The sequence below is a fragment of the Typopeltis vanoorti genome, chromosome 6 (assembly GCF_054136105.1).
Source record: "Typopeltis vanoorti isolate ZY-2024b chromosome 6, IOZ_Tvanoo_1.0, whole genome shotgun sequence".
In the NCBI taxonomy this organism is placed as follows: Eukaryota; Metazoa; Arthropoda; class Arachnida; order Uropygi; family Thelyphonidae; genus Typopeltis; species Typopeltis vanoorti.
The window spans coordinates 124,164,231-124,183,145 of record NC_143554.1 but is presented as its reverse complement, the minus strand read 5'-3'; the positions used below and the strand labels follow the sequence as shown (position 1 = coordinate 124,183,145).

Genomic DNA, 18,915 nt, shown 5'->3' with positions numbered 1-18,915 from the left:
TACACAGGTTAAAAAATTTTGCCGCTTAAACTGTGCAGAAAGGTGAGCGTAATTATTTCCACTGAATTTCTGTCAATTTACTATCAAATTATATATTAGAAGAAGTAACTGATTTATTATAATCACTCGTTTCAAAATAATCATATTCTAGTGGTCCTTTTTGTCGTAAATCGGATTGCTTTTTGATTTTCTGGTTGAGCGTGTGACAGGGGGATGTGGCTGGATAATTCTGAAGGTATCGAACGGTAGTTGACGTACTGCATGTCGTTCTCTTTTCGGTTTGCATGTCATGCTGACGAAAAATACGTTTCGAAGAGGAATAGACTCTGGTATCTCCAACTATGGCTGGAACTCATCTTGGGGAATCAAATCCATTTGTTCCCAACTAAAGCACACTATTATATGGGGGTATGGAGGCCCTGCTATCTTTACAAGAAGTCAGGAATCCTTCCTACCTTCTTAAAGACACCGAATGAAGATCAGAAGACATAGCATATCATTCATAAAGAAGAGTTTTTATCTAGAAATCGAGAGAAACTGCTTTCTATATTCGAATTGATGTCAAAAAGGCATGAATTAGAATTTATAATTATCATAAAAGATTTTCAGCAGTGGTATTTAAAAATTCCCAAAATGCATTTACTAAAGTACCAGCAAAGAAGACTTCGTTGTTGTTAATCGAAAAGTTATTGCTTGGCATATGTACTTCGGTGGAAGCGCATTTGCTTCTACATCGCTAGGCTATTCAAAGAAAGACCAAACAAAAATCTAGTAGCAGAAAAGTAGAATTTTTTCGAAGCCTTTCTTCGCCTGGTTCCCAATGTATAGCACGGGCAGGCAAGTCTTATTTATCTCTCCGAAACTCGGGGTTTTCGTCTCGTAATTAAAAAAAAAATCGACCTTAGAACCCACACTATTTCAGGGTTAGAGACCACGAGATGGCGGCACTTCCCTGCGTCTCTTCACTGGATACCGCTTAAAATTAGTGAGTCTGTCTTGGACCAGCTATCTCTGATTGGCTACTTCTGGAGATTAAACTGTCTATGAGTTAGATACTGGTAAGACATTCTCGCTAACTTCCTATAAAAGAATAAAACGTGTTGGAGGATTTTTTTTATTGCTAGTATTTTAATAAACTATATTTTTGGCTATGAACATTTTCCGGCCTGGTTGGTTGAATAGTTAGCGTTCTACTCTTCAACAGAAGCTGAGGTTTCAAATCTTGCTATAGGAATGAATGTTTTGAGTTTTCTTTATATGAGCGATGATTTTCATAATAATAGAAGTGTTTTATAATTTTTAACACTGTTACCTAGATTGTCTTATTTAATTAAAAATACAATCATAATAATTGAAACAAACGTGTTTTTTGTTGGGCTGGATGTAATCATAAACTATTCAGGCTACAGCTTAAGATTTTACGTAAAAAGACCTCCACCAGAATAAAGATACTGTAACTTAAAATTTACAAATACAGGGAACCTGGGCCAGCGGAAGCGGGCATACAGAGCATGCGATGCATGCCAGCGCTTCTACGAAGCAGGAGCCGCAGTCAGGGCACGGATCATAAGTTCATTTTAAGAAACAAAATTTTTATCATGAAAACAAAAAATTCTTAGAATGATCAATATTAAAATAAATAAGGTCGGATACACCGAATAAAAGTTTTGAAAAATTGTATACTGCCGCCTCTTTGATCAGCAGGCTGTTCACAATTTTGCAGCTAGAGCAGGCTAAATGCTTGCCTGTAGAATTTTGTGTCTACTGCAGTCTATCTAAAGTGAATCGGTGGACGGTGTTTATGCGCAGAAACTAATTTTCGTACAAAACATTTGTTGCTAGTTAACCAGTCATATGGTACGCATCTCAGTAGGCTACCGACAGTAGCGCAGTGCGGACTATTATTTCGTCTCTGTGTCGTGTTGTGTAATAATTTCTTGTCGGTATAAAACAGAAATGGAATCAAAAATTGAAAAAAAAACTTATCCGGTGTACAAAATTGTAAGCGTCATGCTGCGAAAGAAGCAGATATTAAGAAACAAACTGGGGCTCTTAATAAATTTGTTAAAATATTTTGATGTAGATTGTAACCAACTCGATACATCAGAAATCAGAGTTGAAGAACAGTGCACATCATCCAGTTTGCATGAAAGTACTGTTGCAACTATTGAACAAGATAACAAGACGCATGATTTAAGTGAAAAGCAGTTAGGAGAAGATTTAGTTGTAGTTGACCACGAAACTAACACCTTTTTAGTCTCTGTAAATTTAGAAGATCCAGGTGAATGGGGAAATATTGATGAAAAATTACCAGTTGTTTTAATGGGAATGGGGCCTGTTCAAAAGAAAAATATAATATATCCCAGAGATACATATGGACGTAAATTTGGTGACACGTATTATAATAGAAAAATGGAAAACGAGGAGCTTGTGCCAAGAACATGGCTCATTTATTCCGAAACTTTAAATTCTGTATTTTGCTTTGGTTACAAACTTTTCGCACCTACTGAATCAAGTAGTCTTGTAGAAGGTTATAAAGATTGGAGAAATGTAAGTACAACTTTGCATAGACATGAGACTAGTTTAACGCACATGAAAAATTTCTTAAAATGGAAGCAACTTGATAAAAATTTAAAAACAAAACTACTATTGATTGATTGCCAGACTCAAAGCATGTATGAAATGGGAAAGAAACATTGGACGAGTGTTTTAGAGTGCTTGATTGAAATTATAAAATTCCTTGGTAGCCAAAATTTAGCTTTTCCCGGATCATCTGATAAATTATATAAAAGGAACAACGGCAATTTTTTTTTAATTAGTCGAACTGTTTGCGAAGTTTCATCCCGTTATTGAAAATCATGTTGAAATGGTCCTAAAATGAAACAATAGAGTACACTATTTGAGTAAAGACAGTCAAAATGAAATATTTGAAACTTTAAGTAACGCAATCAGGAATACAATTTTATTATCAATTCGAAAATTTAAATATTATTCCATAATTTTAGACTGCACACCTGATTTAAGTACAACAGAACAAATGACCATTATTATTCGCTTTGTTTCCTGTGACAATGGAATTGTCAAGATCAGGGAAACGTTTTAGGTTTTGCAGATATATCAGATTCTACAGGACGTGGTTTATGTGCAACAATAATGGAACAACTGAAAAAATGGAACATTCCCATTGAAGACATGCGAGGTCAAGGGTATGACAATGAGACAAATATGAAAGGAAAAAAATATGGACTCCAAAATTTGCTTTTGAACAAAAATCCTCGAGCTTTTTACGTGCCATGTGCTGCTCATACTCTAAATTTAACCATTAACGATGCAGCCAAAGTGAATGCAGATACAATTAGTTTCTTTGCAATTATTCAAGAAATATACAATTTCTTTTCATTCTCTTACGAACGTTGCCGAATCCTTCTAAAGTTTCTAAAAAATTTAACATTGAAACGGCCATCAGAAACGCGATGGGAAAGTAAAAGTAATGCAATCCGCCCTCTATGATATCAATTAGGAGAAATTTACGATACCTTTTGAAATTTTAAATAATGAAAATTTCAATAAAGAAACTCAGCATGAAGCATAAACATTATGTATTCAAATGAAGGACTACAAATTTATTTGCTCTCTTATAACTTGGAATGATTTACTTAACAGAATAAACTCTGTGACTAAAATGCTTCAAGACAAAAATATGAACATTGCACTTGTTTTAGAATCTATCGAAAACTTAAAAATATTCTTACAAGAGTATCGATCAGATACAAATTTTAAAGAAGTTCTAAAAACGTCAAAAGAACTGAGTGAAGAGGTGGACGGAGAACAAGAATTTATAACTGGTACTGAAGTCCGACGACGAAAGAAGACACGGCAATTTGACTACGTGCATCATAACGAAACGCCACAATCGCCAGAAGATTAATTTAGAGTGATTGTGTTTTATACACTTCCAGACGTTGCAATGTTTTCGGTAATAGAATGGTTTGAACAACTAAAAACATATTATGATAATTTCAATTTCTTGTATAGATTACTACAAATTAATAACGAAGATTTACGATAAAATTGTGACGATTTAGAGATTCTCTTGAAGGATGGCGACAATAAAGACGTAAATGCAATAGAACTATATGACGAGTTATGTGCTTTCCGGGATATTTTTAGAAGGATAATTTAAATATTCAAAACCCTTTCGATATTCTTAATTTTATTTTGTCCAATAATTTATCTTTCCTTAACTTTTCAATTGGTTTAAGAATACGATTAACCTTACCTGTTAGTGTAGCGAGCGGTGAACGTTCCTTTTCCAAGTTGAAATTGATTAAAACCTATTTTAGAACAAGTATGCCACAAAAAAAAGCTTGTTAGTTTGGGTTTGGCATTAGTAGCTATTGAAAATGATGTATGTGCGGAATTAGACGTTAAGACTATTATTTCTAATTTTGTGAATATGAAATCAAAACCCCTAAAATTTTAATTAAAAAAGTTCAAGTACATTTACGTAATTTAATTTATTTTCTGTTATTCTGTAAAGATGTTATTTTTTGAATAATTATATTAAATGTTCTAATTATTTCTGAATTCTTTTCTTATTTTCTCATCTATCTTGAGTTTCTTTTATTTTCCTAAAAGATAGTTCCACTTATAAAAATTATTAAAAAAATTTTACAAGTTACTAAGAATTTACTAACTTGTAAAATGCAAGAATTTTTTAAACTTTAGTTCAAATAAATCTTAACTTTAATTAAAATTCATTTTAATTTTGTTAGTAGGGCTTTCTTCGACCAAGATGAGAGGCTCTGGAACTGTCGACCTGGAAGAGGGGGTGGAAGCTCTACTACTACTACTCTGGTGTGAGCCCGACAATGTCTGCTCAGGCGGGTGTGGGGATACTCACAAGCCCCCAGCTGTCAGACTGTGTTGCTGAGTGGATCCCATTGGGGGGACGGGTATGTGTATTAAGGCTTCAGATGAAAAACCATGATTTGGCTGTGGTGCAAGCCTATGCACCTAATCTGGAGTCAGAATACTCTGCCTTCCTAGAGGAAGTGGATGCTGCTTATGACAGGGTGGCAGACATGGAATCAGTCTTGCTAATGGGTGACTTCAATTCACATGTTGGAACAGATGACCAAACATGGAGGGATGTGGTTGGGAGGAACGGTGCCCCTGACCTTAACGTGAATGGGTTGAAATTATTGGACTTCTGCTATACTAATAGCTTGTCCATAATGAATACCTTCTTCCAGCACCGAGAAGTCCATAAGTATATCTGGTACAGGGATACACTAGAACAAAGGTCTCTAATTGACTTCTTTATAGTCTCAGCAGACCTATTTTCCTCAGTGTTGGACGTTCGTATGAGAAGAGGGGCAGAACTGTCAACTGACCACCACCTTGTTGTGTGCACTCTACGGCTTCAGAAACCAGATGCTACCATCAACGCTGGTAGGCCTAAGCAGCTATACCGCGTGAAATGGGAGACATTGGAAAATAAGGCTGTGAGGAAGAATTTTGCAGATGACATTTCCTCCAGGTTCAAAGAGATTCCCAAGCATACTGCAGATGTTGAGGAGGAATGGAAGCTATTCAGAACAGCTGTCACTGCCTCTGCACTCTAATGGTGTGGCAGAAAGTGGCTCGGCGTGGCAATGGGCAGTGAGAAAAGGACACCTTGGTGGAACCAAGAAATCCAAAAAACTGTCCGGGCAAAAAAGGAGTCCTACCTAACATGGCTTAGAGTCAGGTCGCCTGAGATGCGTTTGCAGTATGCTGAGGCACCTAAAGCTGCTGCTAAGGCAGTAAAGACAGCAAAGAAGAAGGCTTGGGAATCCTTTGGAGAAAGATTAGATTCATCCTATGCAAATGCAAAGTATTCTGGCAAACCATCCGCCGCCTTCGAGGGAGGAAATCGTGCACAGCAAGGATAATTAAGGCCTCTGATGGTGCACTTTTAACAACCGAGAAGGATATCCTCCACAGATGGAGGGAATACTTTGAGAGCCTTCTTAACCCGGGTGGCCCAGCAGTTGTGGACATCCAAAATGGGCAGATCGGGGCAATAACTAGTCTCACAGCAGAAGAGGTCCATTTAGCAATAAAATCGCTAAAATCTGGCAAGGCTGCTGGCAATGATGAAATTCGGCCCGAAATGCTAAAAGCCTTAAATCGAGACGGTGTTCTCTGGCTGACTCGAGTGTGTCAGGCTGCTTGGATATCTGGGCGAGCACCAAAGCAATGGCAGACAGGCATAATAATACCAGTCTTTAAGAAGGGAGACCAGAAGGATTGCAGTAACTATCGTAGCATCTCTCTGCTCAGCCTGCCTGGGAAAGTATATGCTAAGTGCTTGGAAAGACGGTGCAGGAGCATAGTTGAGTCAAAGTTCCAGGAAGAACAATGTGGCTTTCGTCCTGGTAGAAGCACAACTGACCAAATCTTCACTTTAAGGCAAGTTTTTGAGAAATCTTGGGAATATGCCAAGAATGTCTACACATGTTTTGTGGACTTGGAGAAGGCATATGACCGGGTTCCTCGGGATAAGCTTTGGCAAGTAGTACAGGAGTATGGAGTGGATGGTCAACTATTAGCTGCCATCAAGTCCCTGTATGAATACCCAGAGTTTTGTGTCAGGGTAAACAGCACAAAGTCTGAACCTTTCACAGTCTCCGTTGGCCTCCGCCAAGGGTGTGTTCTGTCACCCCTCCTTTTCATAATATTTATGGACTGGATTGATAGGCACAGCCGAGGCAGTGAGTGTATCAGAATTGGAAAATATAGCATTAAACGTCTGCTTTTTGCAGATGACCTACTTCTGCTTAGTTCTTCCACAGATGAGCTTGGCCTTTCGGTAGTATTGAAGCGGGAGTTAAGCCAGAAGGCAAAGCTAGCTGTCCTCAATACAGTCTATGTCCCCATCCTCACCTATGGTCATGAGAGTTGGGTAATGACCGAAAGAATGCGGACACGAATCCAAGCGGCTGAAATGAGGTTCCTTCGAGGGGTTGCGGGGCTGACAAAACTCGACAGAATCAGAAGCTCTGCAATTCGGGAAACCTCAATACTCAACCGCTGCTTCTCCGTGTTGAGAGATCAGAGTTACGCTGGTACGGGCACCTGGTCAGAATGCCACAAGAGAGGCTCCCTCAGCAGGCCCTCTTTGCCAAGCCAGAGGGTGGGAGGCCACGTGGAAGGCCAAGGACTCGCTGGATAGATTATATCCAAAACCTTGGGTCAACACGTTTGGGAATCCCCCCCCCCCAGAACACGTGAGCTTGGTGGCAATCGTGACCATTGGAAGTTCCTCTTGCAGCTTTTGCCCCCGCAACCCAATTAGGAAGAGTGGGCCTTGAAGATGTATGTATGTATGTATGTATGTATGTATGTATGTTTAATTTTGTTAGCGATTCGGGTCGGTGAGAAGGCTATAATCCCTGTATCATTATATTCAACGATTAAAGTGAAGTGGCTTTATCAAAATTTGCTTTAACTTTTGAGAATTTTTTGAATATTCGGGTTTTTAATGATTATCCTGCCTAGGCAACCCCCCCCCCCCCCCGGTTCGTTACATTTAGCGAACCAACGTGTGGCTGTACTCTCAAAATTTATTTAAGAAATTTCAAATAATTTAAATTTTTTTTATTATCGTAAAAGAACCACACACTCCCGGATCGGTACCGTGGCGCTTAGATAGAATTTGCATGCGAGCAGCAAAGACCCTAGCGCCGGCTCTGCAGGGAACTATTAAAAGACACATCTTACCGAACAAAACATCCTTAAGTCCGGTAATGTTTTTTTTTTCCTTATTCTTTTTGCTCCTAATACCTGAACCTTAGAACTTTACTCCTCATCGCCCCCCCCCCCATGCAATCTTCCGAGTGATAGCATTAAACTCATACACTTCCAATACCCAGTCACTTCATAATCGAGACTTGACTCGCCATTTACAATACGGACCTAAGACGGAAAATCGATTATAAGAATTTATTGCAAAATGATTAATTTTCAACTCTTTTACGGTTATTCGTAACAAATCCGACACTTTAATCATTAAATTTTAATGATTAAAGTGACATAAAAATTAAATTTTACTTGACTGAGTTCATTAATTTTTAAACACGCCATTTATGGCATACCGCAAAAATCGATGCATTGTTCTCACCCGCCTAGATTTTTTTTTTAAATTTAGTAATGATCATCATTTGATTTGCATTATTTATAATAATCATGAGAATAAGAACTGTTTATAAAAACAAAATCTCAAAACAGCTTATTTTTCTTGTAGCAGGCACGCAGACACAAGGACACTGCAAAGATAAGGATGGCTACTGCAAACTCGAAAACCAAGAGAATTAGAAGAATGAGAGTGTCACATTTAGCCTTCTCTCTTCTCGTCTCTATTTTTGTGTCATCAGCAGAAGCAGATGATATGCTCATTCAGACAAACAAGGGACCAATAAGAGGGAAAACAATTTCAACACCAAACGGAAAATCTGTGGATGCTTTTCTTGGTATTCCTTACGCAATTCCACCAATTGGTGAACGTCGATTTCGTGCACCAGAACCAGCAGAACCTTGGACCACAGTCTTTGATGCCACAGAACTGCCCAACGCATGTATACAAACTAAGTCAAATGCATTCGAAACATTCAAGGTCCTACAATTGAACAGACAAACCAGCGAAGATTGCTTGCAATTAAGTGTGTTTATACCCCGTCCCAGACCACAAAATGCAAATGTTATGGTTTGGATACATGGAGGTGGTTTCACAATCGGGTATTCAGCACTACCTTTATATGATCCTGGTATTCTAGTATCGGAAGAGGAGGTCATCGTTGTAGAAATAAATTATAGACTTGGTGTCCTAGGCTTTTTGTATTTAGGAACACCTGAAGCTCCAGGTAACATGGCAATTCTTGACCAGCAACTAGCACTTCAATGGATTAAGGATAATATCCAGTTGTTTGGTGGTGATCCAGAAAAGATAACTTTGTTTGGGGAAAGTGCTGGGGCATGCAGTGTGTCCTATCATCTTCTGCTTCCAGGAAGCCGGAATCTCTTCAATAGAGCTATCCTTGAGAGTGGGTCTGCAAATGCCCCATGGGGTTTAAGAGATAAAAATCAAACTGCAAATGAGGGATTGACGTTAGCTCACTTGCTAAACTGTCCTCACAGTCCTCAAAATATAAAAGCTGTTTTGAAATGTCTGAGGCAAAGAGATGCCAAACAAATAGGAGAAATGCAACCACCAATTGAAGCAGTTTTTAAATTCAATTTCGGTCCAGTACTTGATGGCAACCTTATTACAGAAACAGCTGCCCAATCGTTATCAAGAAAAAATTTCAAAAATACTAGTATTTTAATTGGAACCAACTTGAACGAAGGAACTGCATTTTTAAATTTTGGATTCCCTCATATCTTTCCAGTAGCTGATAATATTGAAATTTCTCACAAAGAATTCATGGAGGTTGCTCGTCATCTAATTCCCTCAGACAATGAAATTATTCAAGACCTTTTTCTATACGAGTACACGCCATTGAGAGATATCAATAATTCGACTCTGAACATTGTTGGACTCGGAAGACTGCTAGCAGATGGTGCACTTACTTGTCCTTCTGTTGATCACGCACTACACTATGCACAAGCCAACAATCCAGTTTACCAATATCTCTTCACTCATCTTGCTAGTATGAATGTCTATCCAAGATGGTTCGGAGTGCCACATATGTATGAACTAGCTTATGTGTTTGGACTATCTTTAAACCCTGAGTATAGATTTGTTCCAGAAGAAAAAATATTGAGCAAGAGGATAATGAGATATTGGACTAATTTTGCAAGAACAGGGTAAGTATATTTCTTATGCTGTAATAAAAATTGCTGATTCTTGCAGTGTCATTTTATTGTTTTCCACAGACAGTTTTTCGCCAAACTTTTTTTAACATTAAAAATAAATAAACAAATAAATCCTTTGGTGACTCATTATTTCCTTTGTTATCGTTCTCGAAATTCCTGACAGTATGTTTCAAAGTCAGTTTTATGCCACGGATGTCTACATTTTTCAGAGAGATTGGTGCTTGTGTCAGAAAGGGATCATTGTTTATCTGGGGGGGTGAGAGGATAACGTTGGATCATTGCAGTGATCAACACTGAAATACGACAAAAACAAAATAGTAAACTTTAAGTAGGATGTAATGCCTGATCTCATAATTAAAAATAAAACAACATATTATTAATTAGAATCCGTGTGTGGAGGCTTAAATGCTGTGAAATTTTCATGCTGGAGGTTTAATGAAATATTATCAGCACTGAGAAAGGATTAAAACTAATTTTAATGCTTCCAATATTTCGCTGAGTCACAGAGACATCTTCAGGGATTACAAATAACTCTTTGTAACAACACACACAAATGCAATACAATGATAAGTAAAACATGTGAGTGAAACTAACTTCCTATCTAGGTGGTGTGCCCTCTATGGGTGTTTTGCAGGTTTATGGGAAATAAATCAATGGTGCTTGGTCTCTACACAGAAAGTAATGGCACAGGTAATGACTGAGTGAATTCCAAAGGTCAAGAGATTGTATAGAGCATGTGTAAATTGCAGAACTGAAGAGATGAAGCATGCAATATGGAAGAAAAGGCATGATGTAGACAGCATAATATGACTGGAGATAATCAGCTACATCAGGAGTACAAAGAGTAATCAAGAAAGATACCTCACTTCGTAACGGTAGCAAAAGTATGATATGAGGGACAGTTAGCAAACAACGCTAAAAGAATCCTAGGGAGTTTTTTTTTATATGGGGTCAGTAGAAGGAAGAATGTTTATGGGAGGATAATGTTGGTCAGTGATAATGGGAGAATGATAATCCTCCTCAGTGTTATCTGTATTAATTGAGGTGTTAATTGAGCAGTTCATTGAAATATTCCTTCCTTGCAATTGTGATATAATGCAAAACTTGACAGCAGTGGGAATGAGGAGGAAACTCTGATGGAAAGTGAGCAGGAGATATACGAGGAACGGAGAAAACTTGATGACACCAATGCTATGGGATTTCATGGTATATAATGTTGGTCAGTGATAATGGGAGAATGATAATCCTCCTCAGTGTTATCTGGCGAGGTATGATAGATACTGTATGAATGTCAGATAGTTGTGATGAATATGATTTGGGACCTCCCTCGATGAGTCTAATGACTCCCTGGAGTTGCCCGTAATAATAGTAATAGTAATAATAACGCATGCCTTGAGGGAATGTTCCAGTGAGTGGACAACAGCTTTAACGTACATTTTCAACATGAGTCTTAGATGATTCCAAGTCTCAAAGTAGTGGAACGATGGCAAAATCGTTCAGCTTCATAAAGGGGCGATAATAAGACTAAGACTTTGATTTACAGGCCGATCTGCTTGTCTGAAGTTCTGATCGAGATTTTGGAGAAGCTAGTGAGGACAAGGATTCATAACTGGGTTGACAGCAGCTGAATTATCTTTAATGGACAGCATGTGTTTGCAAAAGAAAGATCGTGTTTTAGAATTCTGTTTACTTATTATAACAAGGTGACGAACACAATAGACAAGCGGGATGCTTATATAATAGTATATTTTGACTTTGTAACGGCTTTTGATAGGCTGCCACATGACAAACTAGTAGTTAAATTGGAACAGAGGGGTTTGCTTTGTAGATTGGTGCGTTGGTGTTGCAGCTTTGTAAATTGGTGCGTTGGATTGGAAATTGGATGTATGATATGAATCAGCAGGTTGTGAATGGGGGGGGAGTGATAACCCAGAAGAGGAAAGTGATTAGTGGTGTGTCCCAGGAGTCTGTTTTGAGGTTATATTGCTTAATTTGTATGTAAATGATTGGAAAGAGCTTAAATGGTGAAATACTGCTGTTTGTGGATGATGGAAATTTGAAGAGGACCTAATTAGATTGTCTGAATTGGGGAGTGTGTGGGGGGATGTTCGTTTAATGTTGCAAAGTGTAAGGTTTTGAAATATGGGAAGCAAAGATTGGATGCAGAGTATGGGATTGATTGGGATATTTTAGAGGAAGTGGAGGAGATGAAAGATTTGAAGGGATAAGGACTTGAAATTTCGCGGATATTTTGCCAAAATTGTGAGGACAACACAGCGAATTGTGCGAATGATGCGGAGACCATTGACGTGTAGAAGTAAGGATGTTTGGATTTCATTGTGAAAGACTTTGATCAGGCTGAATGTGAATTACTATGCATAGATTTGGTCGCAGGTTTTTAAAAGGGTGATGAGAATGGAATGTGGAGGACGACTGGAATGCATTGCCTGAGAGTATGGTGAGTGCAGGACAGTGAATGCATTTAAGTCGAGGTACGGTGAGCTGTGCATATGAGAACAGGACCTCCCACAATGAGTAGGGTGACCATATTTCCATGAGACCAAAACGGGACATTAGGATGGCAAAAACGGGACGGTGGTTATGTTCTGGACTGTAAATTCTAGCTAAAATATTACCTTTTTCAAGTAAACTAATGTATGTTTGGAACGTAGACACTTGATCTCTTGTAAATGACAACCACAATTTCAAACAGAGATCTTCGAACAATTTTTGCAACATAACTGGGCGTTCTTATTTTCTTGAGAAAGAAAATAAGAACGAAGACCATCAAACATGCTTACAATTGATGGACTCAAGGACAAAAATCTTGTATTTCCATGCTCTAACAATTCAGCGTAATTGTTTCCTGTAAAGTCATAAATTTTTTTCTGTTCTTCAACTCTGACTGGGTACATATTGGTAAGTAGTCGACAGCACACTGGAGACAAATGTGTATATTGTGTGCCCCGCAACCAATACTGATAATCTGCCTCTTCAGTTCAATTTCAAATTTTTGCCACACGTTATTTTTGCAAGTCTTTTACAATCACCAAAATTGTTGTTTTTGTTATCTGCACACACACACACACACACACACACACACACACACACACACACACACACACACACACACACACACACACACACACACACACACACACACACACACACACACACACACACACACACACACACAAAAACAATTCTGTTTTGTAAGGTAAATTTGTCACTTAGTTCCTTCAACAAAGCATTCTATAGGTCGGATGTTTCACCAGGAAAGGAAATAAAGTATAATTTTGCCTTGAACACCACAATTTGGCAAAAGGTACCGCATAACAATTGGAAAACGTTTGATGTCTTTTTTGTTTATGCCTCTAAACTGACTGTAATGCTTTTTTTTTGTTTTATCAAATCCTCTATTACTTCACCCAATATGTATGGCGATAAAAAGTTGGTAATTATTGCTTCTGATTTGGTACGCGCTGAAGAAAATTTTGGTTCATTGATAAAATTATTTATCAATGTTGACAAGCAATCATTTGCGCAAAAACTTTGGCCGTGACCCACAGCAACAAGATGAGCAACATACGATAAGCAACAAGAGCTTCACTTGCTGCAATTTTATCGCTTTCCCTATCACCATAAACAAGCTGATGTTTTTAACTGAAGCCAAAGTCTTTTCAACATCCTTATGTGTTCTGGTTATGTGGATGTTGGTTGATGTCGATTTTACCTCCATGATCAACGGAAAAATGAACATTACAATGTTGGCATACCACTTTTGTTCCATCACTACACAGCTTGTTCAGTTTAATAAATTTGAATTCTTTCTGGAGATCGTCATCAAAACTGCAGCTTCGCCTCTTTGACATTGCAGGGATAGACTTATAGCTTTAAAAATAAGATTAAAACTTTAAAAATATGAACTTTAAACCACCGGCATTGAATAACAAAGCCATCGGTTAGCATACAGGCAAAACAAAAACTAACGCTACAGAAGAACAGATGCAGCGTCTGAGACGTGCAAGTGTTGCCAACTTTTTTTTATTTCTCTGAATAAATCACTGCAGATATCAAACAATGCGACTCAATGGTACCATGATGTTGATATGCGATTATAAGTTATGAATAATAATTTATGATTGACCAATATTAAAGTATATTTATAGTTTTTATTAAAAAACGCAAAAGGGGAAAAGTAGAATAGACAGAAGTGGTGGGTACAGAGGAGAATAAAGTGGTGGAAATTGGAAGAGGAAGGACCAAGGAATAAGTTTAAAGAAGAGGTATTGAAAGAAATGAAGTTACCAGAGGATGTGGAAGAATGGTGGGACGTTAATAGTCGGAATATTAGAAAAATTGGAGAAGAGGTGGTGCTTGGTATAACATCAGGAAAGGGACCACCTGAGGATAAGGAGGCATGGTGGTAGAATGAGGAGGTGCAGTTGGAGATCAAGGAAAAGAAAGAGGCAAACAAAAAATGGGACATGACTGCAACTAGAGCCGACAAGGAGGCATATAGATTAGCAAAGAAAAATGCAAAGAGAGCTGTGGCAAGGGCGAAAGCGAGGGCAGTTGATGAGGTTTATGAAGAACTGGAGAGAAACGGTGGCGAAGCTCAGTTGTTGAGAATAGCGAAAGCCAAAGATAAGGCCTCGAAAGACATAACATCAGTCAAGCAGATAAAGGATGCCTCAGGAGTAGTATTACAAGACGAGGACAAAATCAGAGGAAGATGGAAAGAATATTTCCGAAAACTACTAAATGAGGAGAATCCAAGAGAGAGGCGAGGATGGAGAGGTAAATGAGAGAACGGTGCAAGACATAAGTAGAGAGGAAGTGGTTTGGGTACTGAGAAAAATTAAGAATGGAAAGGCTGTTGGAGCAGACCAGATACCTGGGGAAGTATGGAAAAGTTTGGGCAGTGAGGGTGTGGATATGTTATGGGATCTGATGTGTAAAATAGCCTAACAGGAAAAGATACCAAAGGAATGGAGGAAAAGTATTCTCGTCCCAATCTACAAAGGAAGAGGAGATGTTCAAGACTGTGGCAACTATAAAGGAATCAAGCTGATGTCACACACATTAAAAATATGGGAAAGAGTAATTGAAGCAAAGTTACGGCAGGAAACGAAAATTGGTGAGGAGCAGTTTGGATTTATGCCAGGAAGAGGGACAACAGATGCAATATTTGCGCTAAGGCGATTGATGGAGAAATATAGAGAGATGCAAGTGGATCTGCACATGGTGTTTATAGGTATGGAAAAGGCATACGACAGAGTGGCCAGGCAGGAGGTATGGAGGTGTATGAGGAAGAAGGGGTGACGGAGAAGTACGTGAGGTTGGTGAAGGAGATGTATGAGAGAACAGAAACTCAGGTCAGGTCTAGTGTCGGCATGACAGAAGGGTTCCCTATTGTCGTAGGGTCAGCTCTGAGCCCCTACCTCTTTGACCTGGTCATGGATGTCCTAGTGGAGGATGTCAAGAAGGAGGCACCATTGAGCATGCTGTTTGCCGATGGCATTGTTCTATGCGAATCATCCCGAGAGAAGCTTGAAAATACCCTGGAAGAGTGGAGAAAGGCATTGGAGGAGAGCGGCATGAGAATTAACCGGGTGAAGACTGAATATATATCAACGGGGAGTGATGAGGATATCGTCATACGACTCCAGGGTGAAAGGCTAATTTCAGGGAAAAAATTCAAGTACCTTGGGTCGGTTGTCGAGAGGAATGGTGACCTGGATGAGGAAATACAGCACCGAATAACATGCGGTTGGATGAATTGGAGGAAGATGAGCGGGGTCCTGTGCGACAAGAGAGTGAGTTATAAGAGGAAAGGAAAGCTCTATAAGATGGTGGTGAGGCCGGCGATGCTCCATGGTGCGGAGACGTGGCCTATAACCAAGGCACAGGAGAGGAAGATGGAGGTAGCGGAGATGCGGATGTTGAGATGGATGAGTGGTGTGACAAAGAAGGACAGAATAAGGAATGACTACATCAGAGGGACGGTTAAGGTGGGACCAATTGGCAAGAAGATACAAGAAAGTAGGCTGAGGTGGTTTGGACATGTTGAGAGGAAGGGTGAGGAGTATGTTGGTAAACGAGTGGAGTATATGGAGTGGGAAGGAAGGAGGAAAAGAGGTTGGCCAAAGCTCAGGTGGAGGGATAAGATGACAGAGGATCTTAGGGAGAAAGGATGGAGTCCGAAGGATGCCCTGGACTGGAGAACTTGGAAGAGGAAGGCTAAAGATTGGTGCGCCGACCCCGTTTAACATGGGATAAGGTAGAGTGAAAGAAGAAAAAGATTAAAAAACGCAACAAAATTGACAATTTTATTAAAACGACGGGACGGCCGGGAAATATGAATAAAATGGTACTCTCCCGTTCAAAACGGTACGTATGGTCACCCTAACAATGAGTCTTCTGACTCCATGTAGGTCTGTTGATAATAATAATAATAATAATAATAATAATAATAATAATAATAATAATAATAATAATAATAATAATAATAATAATAATAATAATAATATTTTCTCTTCTCAGAAATCCCAATATTTCGCCAGATGGTTCGAACCTCAACGATTGGCCCCAGTATACTGCATCAACTCAAAAATACCTGATTCTTGACGCAGGACGTAAAGATGTAGGAGACAAACTAAGGATGCGCAAGTGTTTTTTCTTGAACAGTCTCATTCCGCATTTGAAGGACTTGTTAGGTAAATGTCTCGTTTGTATAATCTGTTAAAATGATAAAAATAACGTGATAAGTATTTTACATTTAGAAAAGCAGGTTACAAAAACATGTTGCAATGAAATTTCAAAGGGATTTTAGGTAAATTTATAAAAAAATATTGAAAAACATTTTAGATTTTTATATTTGTTTTTGTTCTTCTGTGCTCATATATAAAAACTTGACCTGGACAAATTTCATTAGCAGTTGGAATTAAATTAAATTAAAAATCAATACATAAATTCGGAACTTGCATCCTCTGCGCTAGGCCTCCAGGAGCTTTTTCAAAGCCGTTCTTCGACTGGTTCTCGAGTTAGTCGATCTCTGACACAGGCAAGTGGGTTTTTTCTTCCGGAAACTGGGGTTTTTCGTCCTGTAAAGTCAAGATACTCGACCGTAGAACCCACATTATTTCAGACAGTAACATATCCTGTTAGGGTTAGGAACCAAGAGATGGCAGCACTTGTTTGCCGGTCTCCTCATCGGTGGCTGCCTATAATTAGTGAGAGTCATGTGCCAGCTATCTCTGATTGGCTACTGGTGGAGACTGAACTGCTTACTCAGTCTCCAAAAGCTAGATAGAGTCAAAAGCACTTGCCTACTCCATATTAGGGAATAAAAGGCGTTAGCATAATATTATTATTATAAATAAATTCGCTAACACCATTTATTCTGCAAACCCAGTATGTATGTTTTTGGAGACTAAGCAACAGTAGTTTTCCATTAAAAATGTTCAAAACAGTCTGGAGTCTTTAAGGGAGACAATCTGTCAGTGTTTGGAACTCAACGCGAGGAATTTTACACTATTCGTCCGACAGAAACTGGACCAGTTTGCCTTTGTTCTTTGGAGCTGGGAAATGTTGCCCGAAAGTCAAGAATGGCCCCGATTAACCCCTTTCTTTGAGAAATCCACAGAACCAGAAGTGGGGTTAGATGAGGTGAAGGAGGCAGCCATACAGTGGGAAACGCACGGATGGTTACTCTGCCTTCCGTGACATGTTCTCAAAGAACCTCCTTCATGGATTGACCGATGTGCTGAAGGTTGAAGATAGTGAACGATTAATCACTATCTTGCATGAAAATGATTGAATCCATGTACAGCCGCTGCTGTAGCTGTGGCATAACAAAATTGTTTATCATATCGTCACACCTCTAGGCACTAACTAAGAAGGTCACAGGACCAGACTGGGGAATCCTCAAAGAAGAAGGGTCCAATGATAAGCGAAGCTGTAAACCTGCACCAGACATCACCTTTTGGGTGAACGCCAAGGAATTTGTAGATTGCATGCTGGTTTTGCGTAGCCCAGACCCGGCAATTGTGGGTGTTCACAACTCCGTTAAGACGAAAGTGCACCTCATCTCCCCACAAAATCATCGGAGCGGTGTTGCGTTCAACTCCACTTGAACAAGGAATGTCAAAGCGAATGTCGGTCGACTTTCAAATATTCTGTAGAATTTTCCAGACAGTTGTCTAACAGACATCCATGTGTTTTGATACAGCACGTGCACTGTAGGAATCAACGCCTGTTATTCATGCTACTCTTCCAGGTCTAACTCCCAACGATTCCGTTTCTTCAGAACGATTAATCATTCTTCGCAGAGCACATGGGAATACTTGAACCTCGAAAGAAATATGTTCAGGCGACAAAATTCGCGCAGTGCAGCAACAGCATTAATGCAATTGCTTTGGTAATACGAGGACAGTTTCACGAGCAATTTAATCGCTACTGTATCAAGGATAATGTGGTTGGCCCTATGCCTCCCGGTGTGTCCTATGTCTGTAGATGCGTGTGTTCACTGGCCCGTTTGCCTGTGCTGGAAGCCGAAAACTCGATTTTTTCGTCTACTACTTTTACTAATTTTACTACTGTAAATTGATTTGACTTTATTTCATTTATTTTCAGATCAGTCGAAGAGTTGCAAAAAGTAGGAAGAAAATCCTGTTCGTGCAATGGAATATTCTGAAGGATACGCTTTTCACTGAAAACATCAGTTTATGTGATCTGCACTGTTTGAATGAACCCAGTAATTGTATTGGTTTTCTTAAATAAAATATTTCAACTTAAGCAACGATAACTTTCCAGTTCATTTGAAACAGATAAGTTTTCTCGAGAAGTATTTATCTTCGAACATGGATTGGAAGGGGGGGGGGGACATCAAATGAGCGGGATAAAATGGAATTAATGTAGCTATTATGGAATTATTATGTAAGAAAGTAATAGACATGAGAAGAGCCGATGTGGAAATAGAGTTAGATAAAATAGAGGTTTATACGACATTCCTCGTTGTGAATACAGCTATGGGATTAGATGGGAGGTCATCTC

The 18,915-nt window shown here is 39.0% G+C and overlaps 1 protein-coding gene across 1 annotated transcript; it reads left to right on the top strand.

Moving 5' to 3' along the window:
* The first annotated feature begins 22 nt into the window (after nt 1-22).
* On the top strand, nt 23-18,657 carry LOC150105898 (acetylcholinesterase-like). The gene is made up of 4 exons (XM_090393661.1): nt 23-42; nt 8,291-9,849; nt 16,405-16,577; nt 18,496-18,657. Exons 2-4 carry the CDS (start codon nt 8,327-8,329, stop codon nt 18,519-18,521), a joined length of 1,722 nt encoding a protein of 573 aa, XP_090249787.1. The 5' UTR covers nt 23-42; nt 8,291-8,326; the 3' UTR covers nt 18,522-18,657.
* Nucleotides 18,658-18,915: the final 258 nt, after the last annotated feature.

Coding starts and splice junctions, on each gene's coding strand:
- LOC150105898 (XM_090393661.1), top strand. CDS start 8,327: ATGGCTACTGCAAACTCGAAAACCAAGAGAATTAGAAGAATGAGAGTG. Junction 9,850..16,404: donor ACTAATTTTGCAAGAACAGG/GTAAGTATATTT, acceptor TTCTCTTCTCAG/AAATCCCAATATTTCGCCAG. Junction 16,578..18,495: donor GCATTTGAAGGACTTGTTAG/GTAAATGTCTCG, acceptor ATTTATTTTCAG/ATCAGTCGAAGAGTTGCAAA.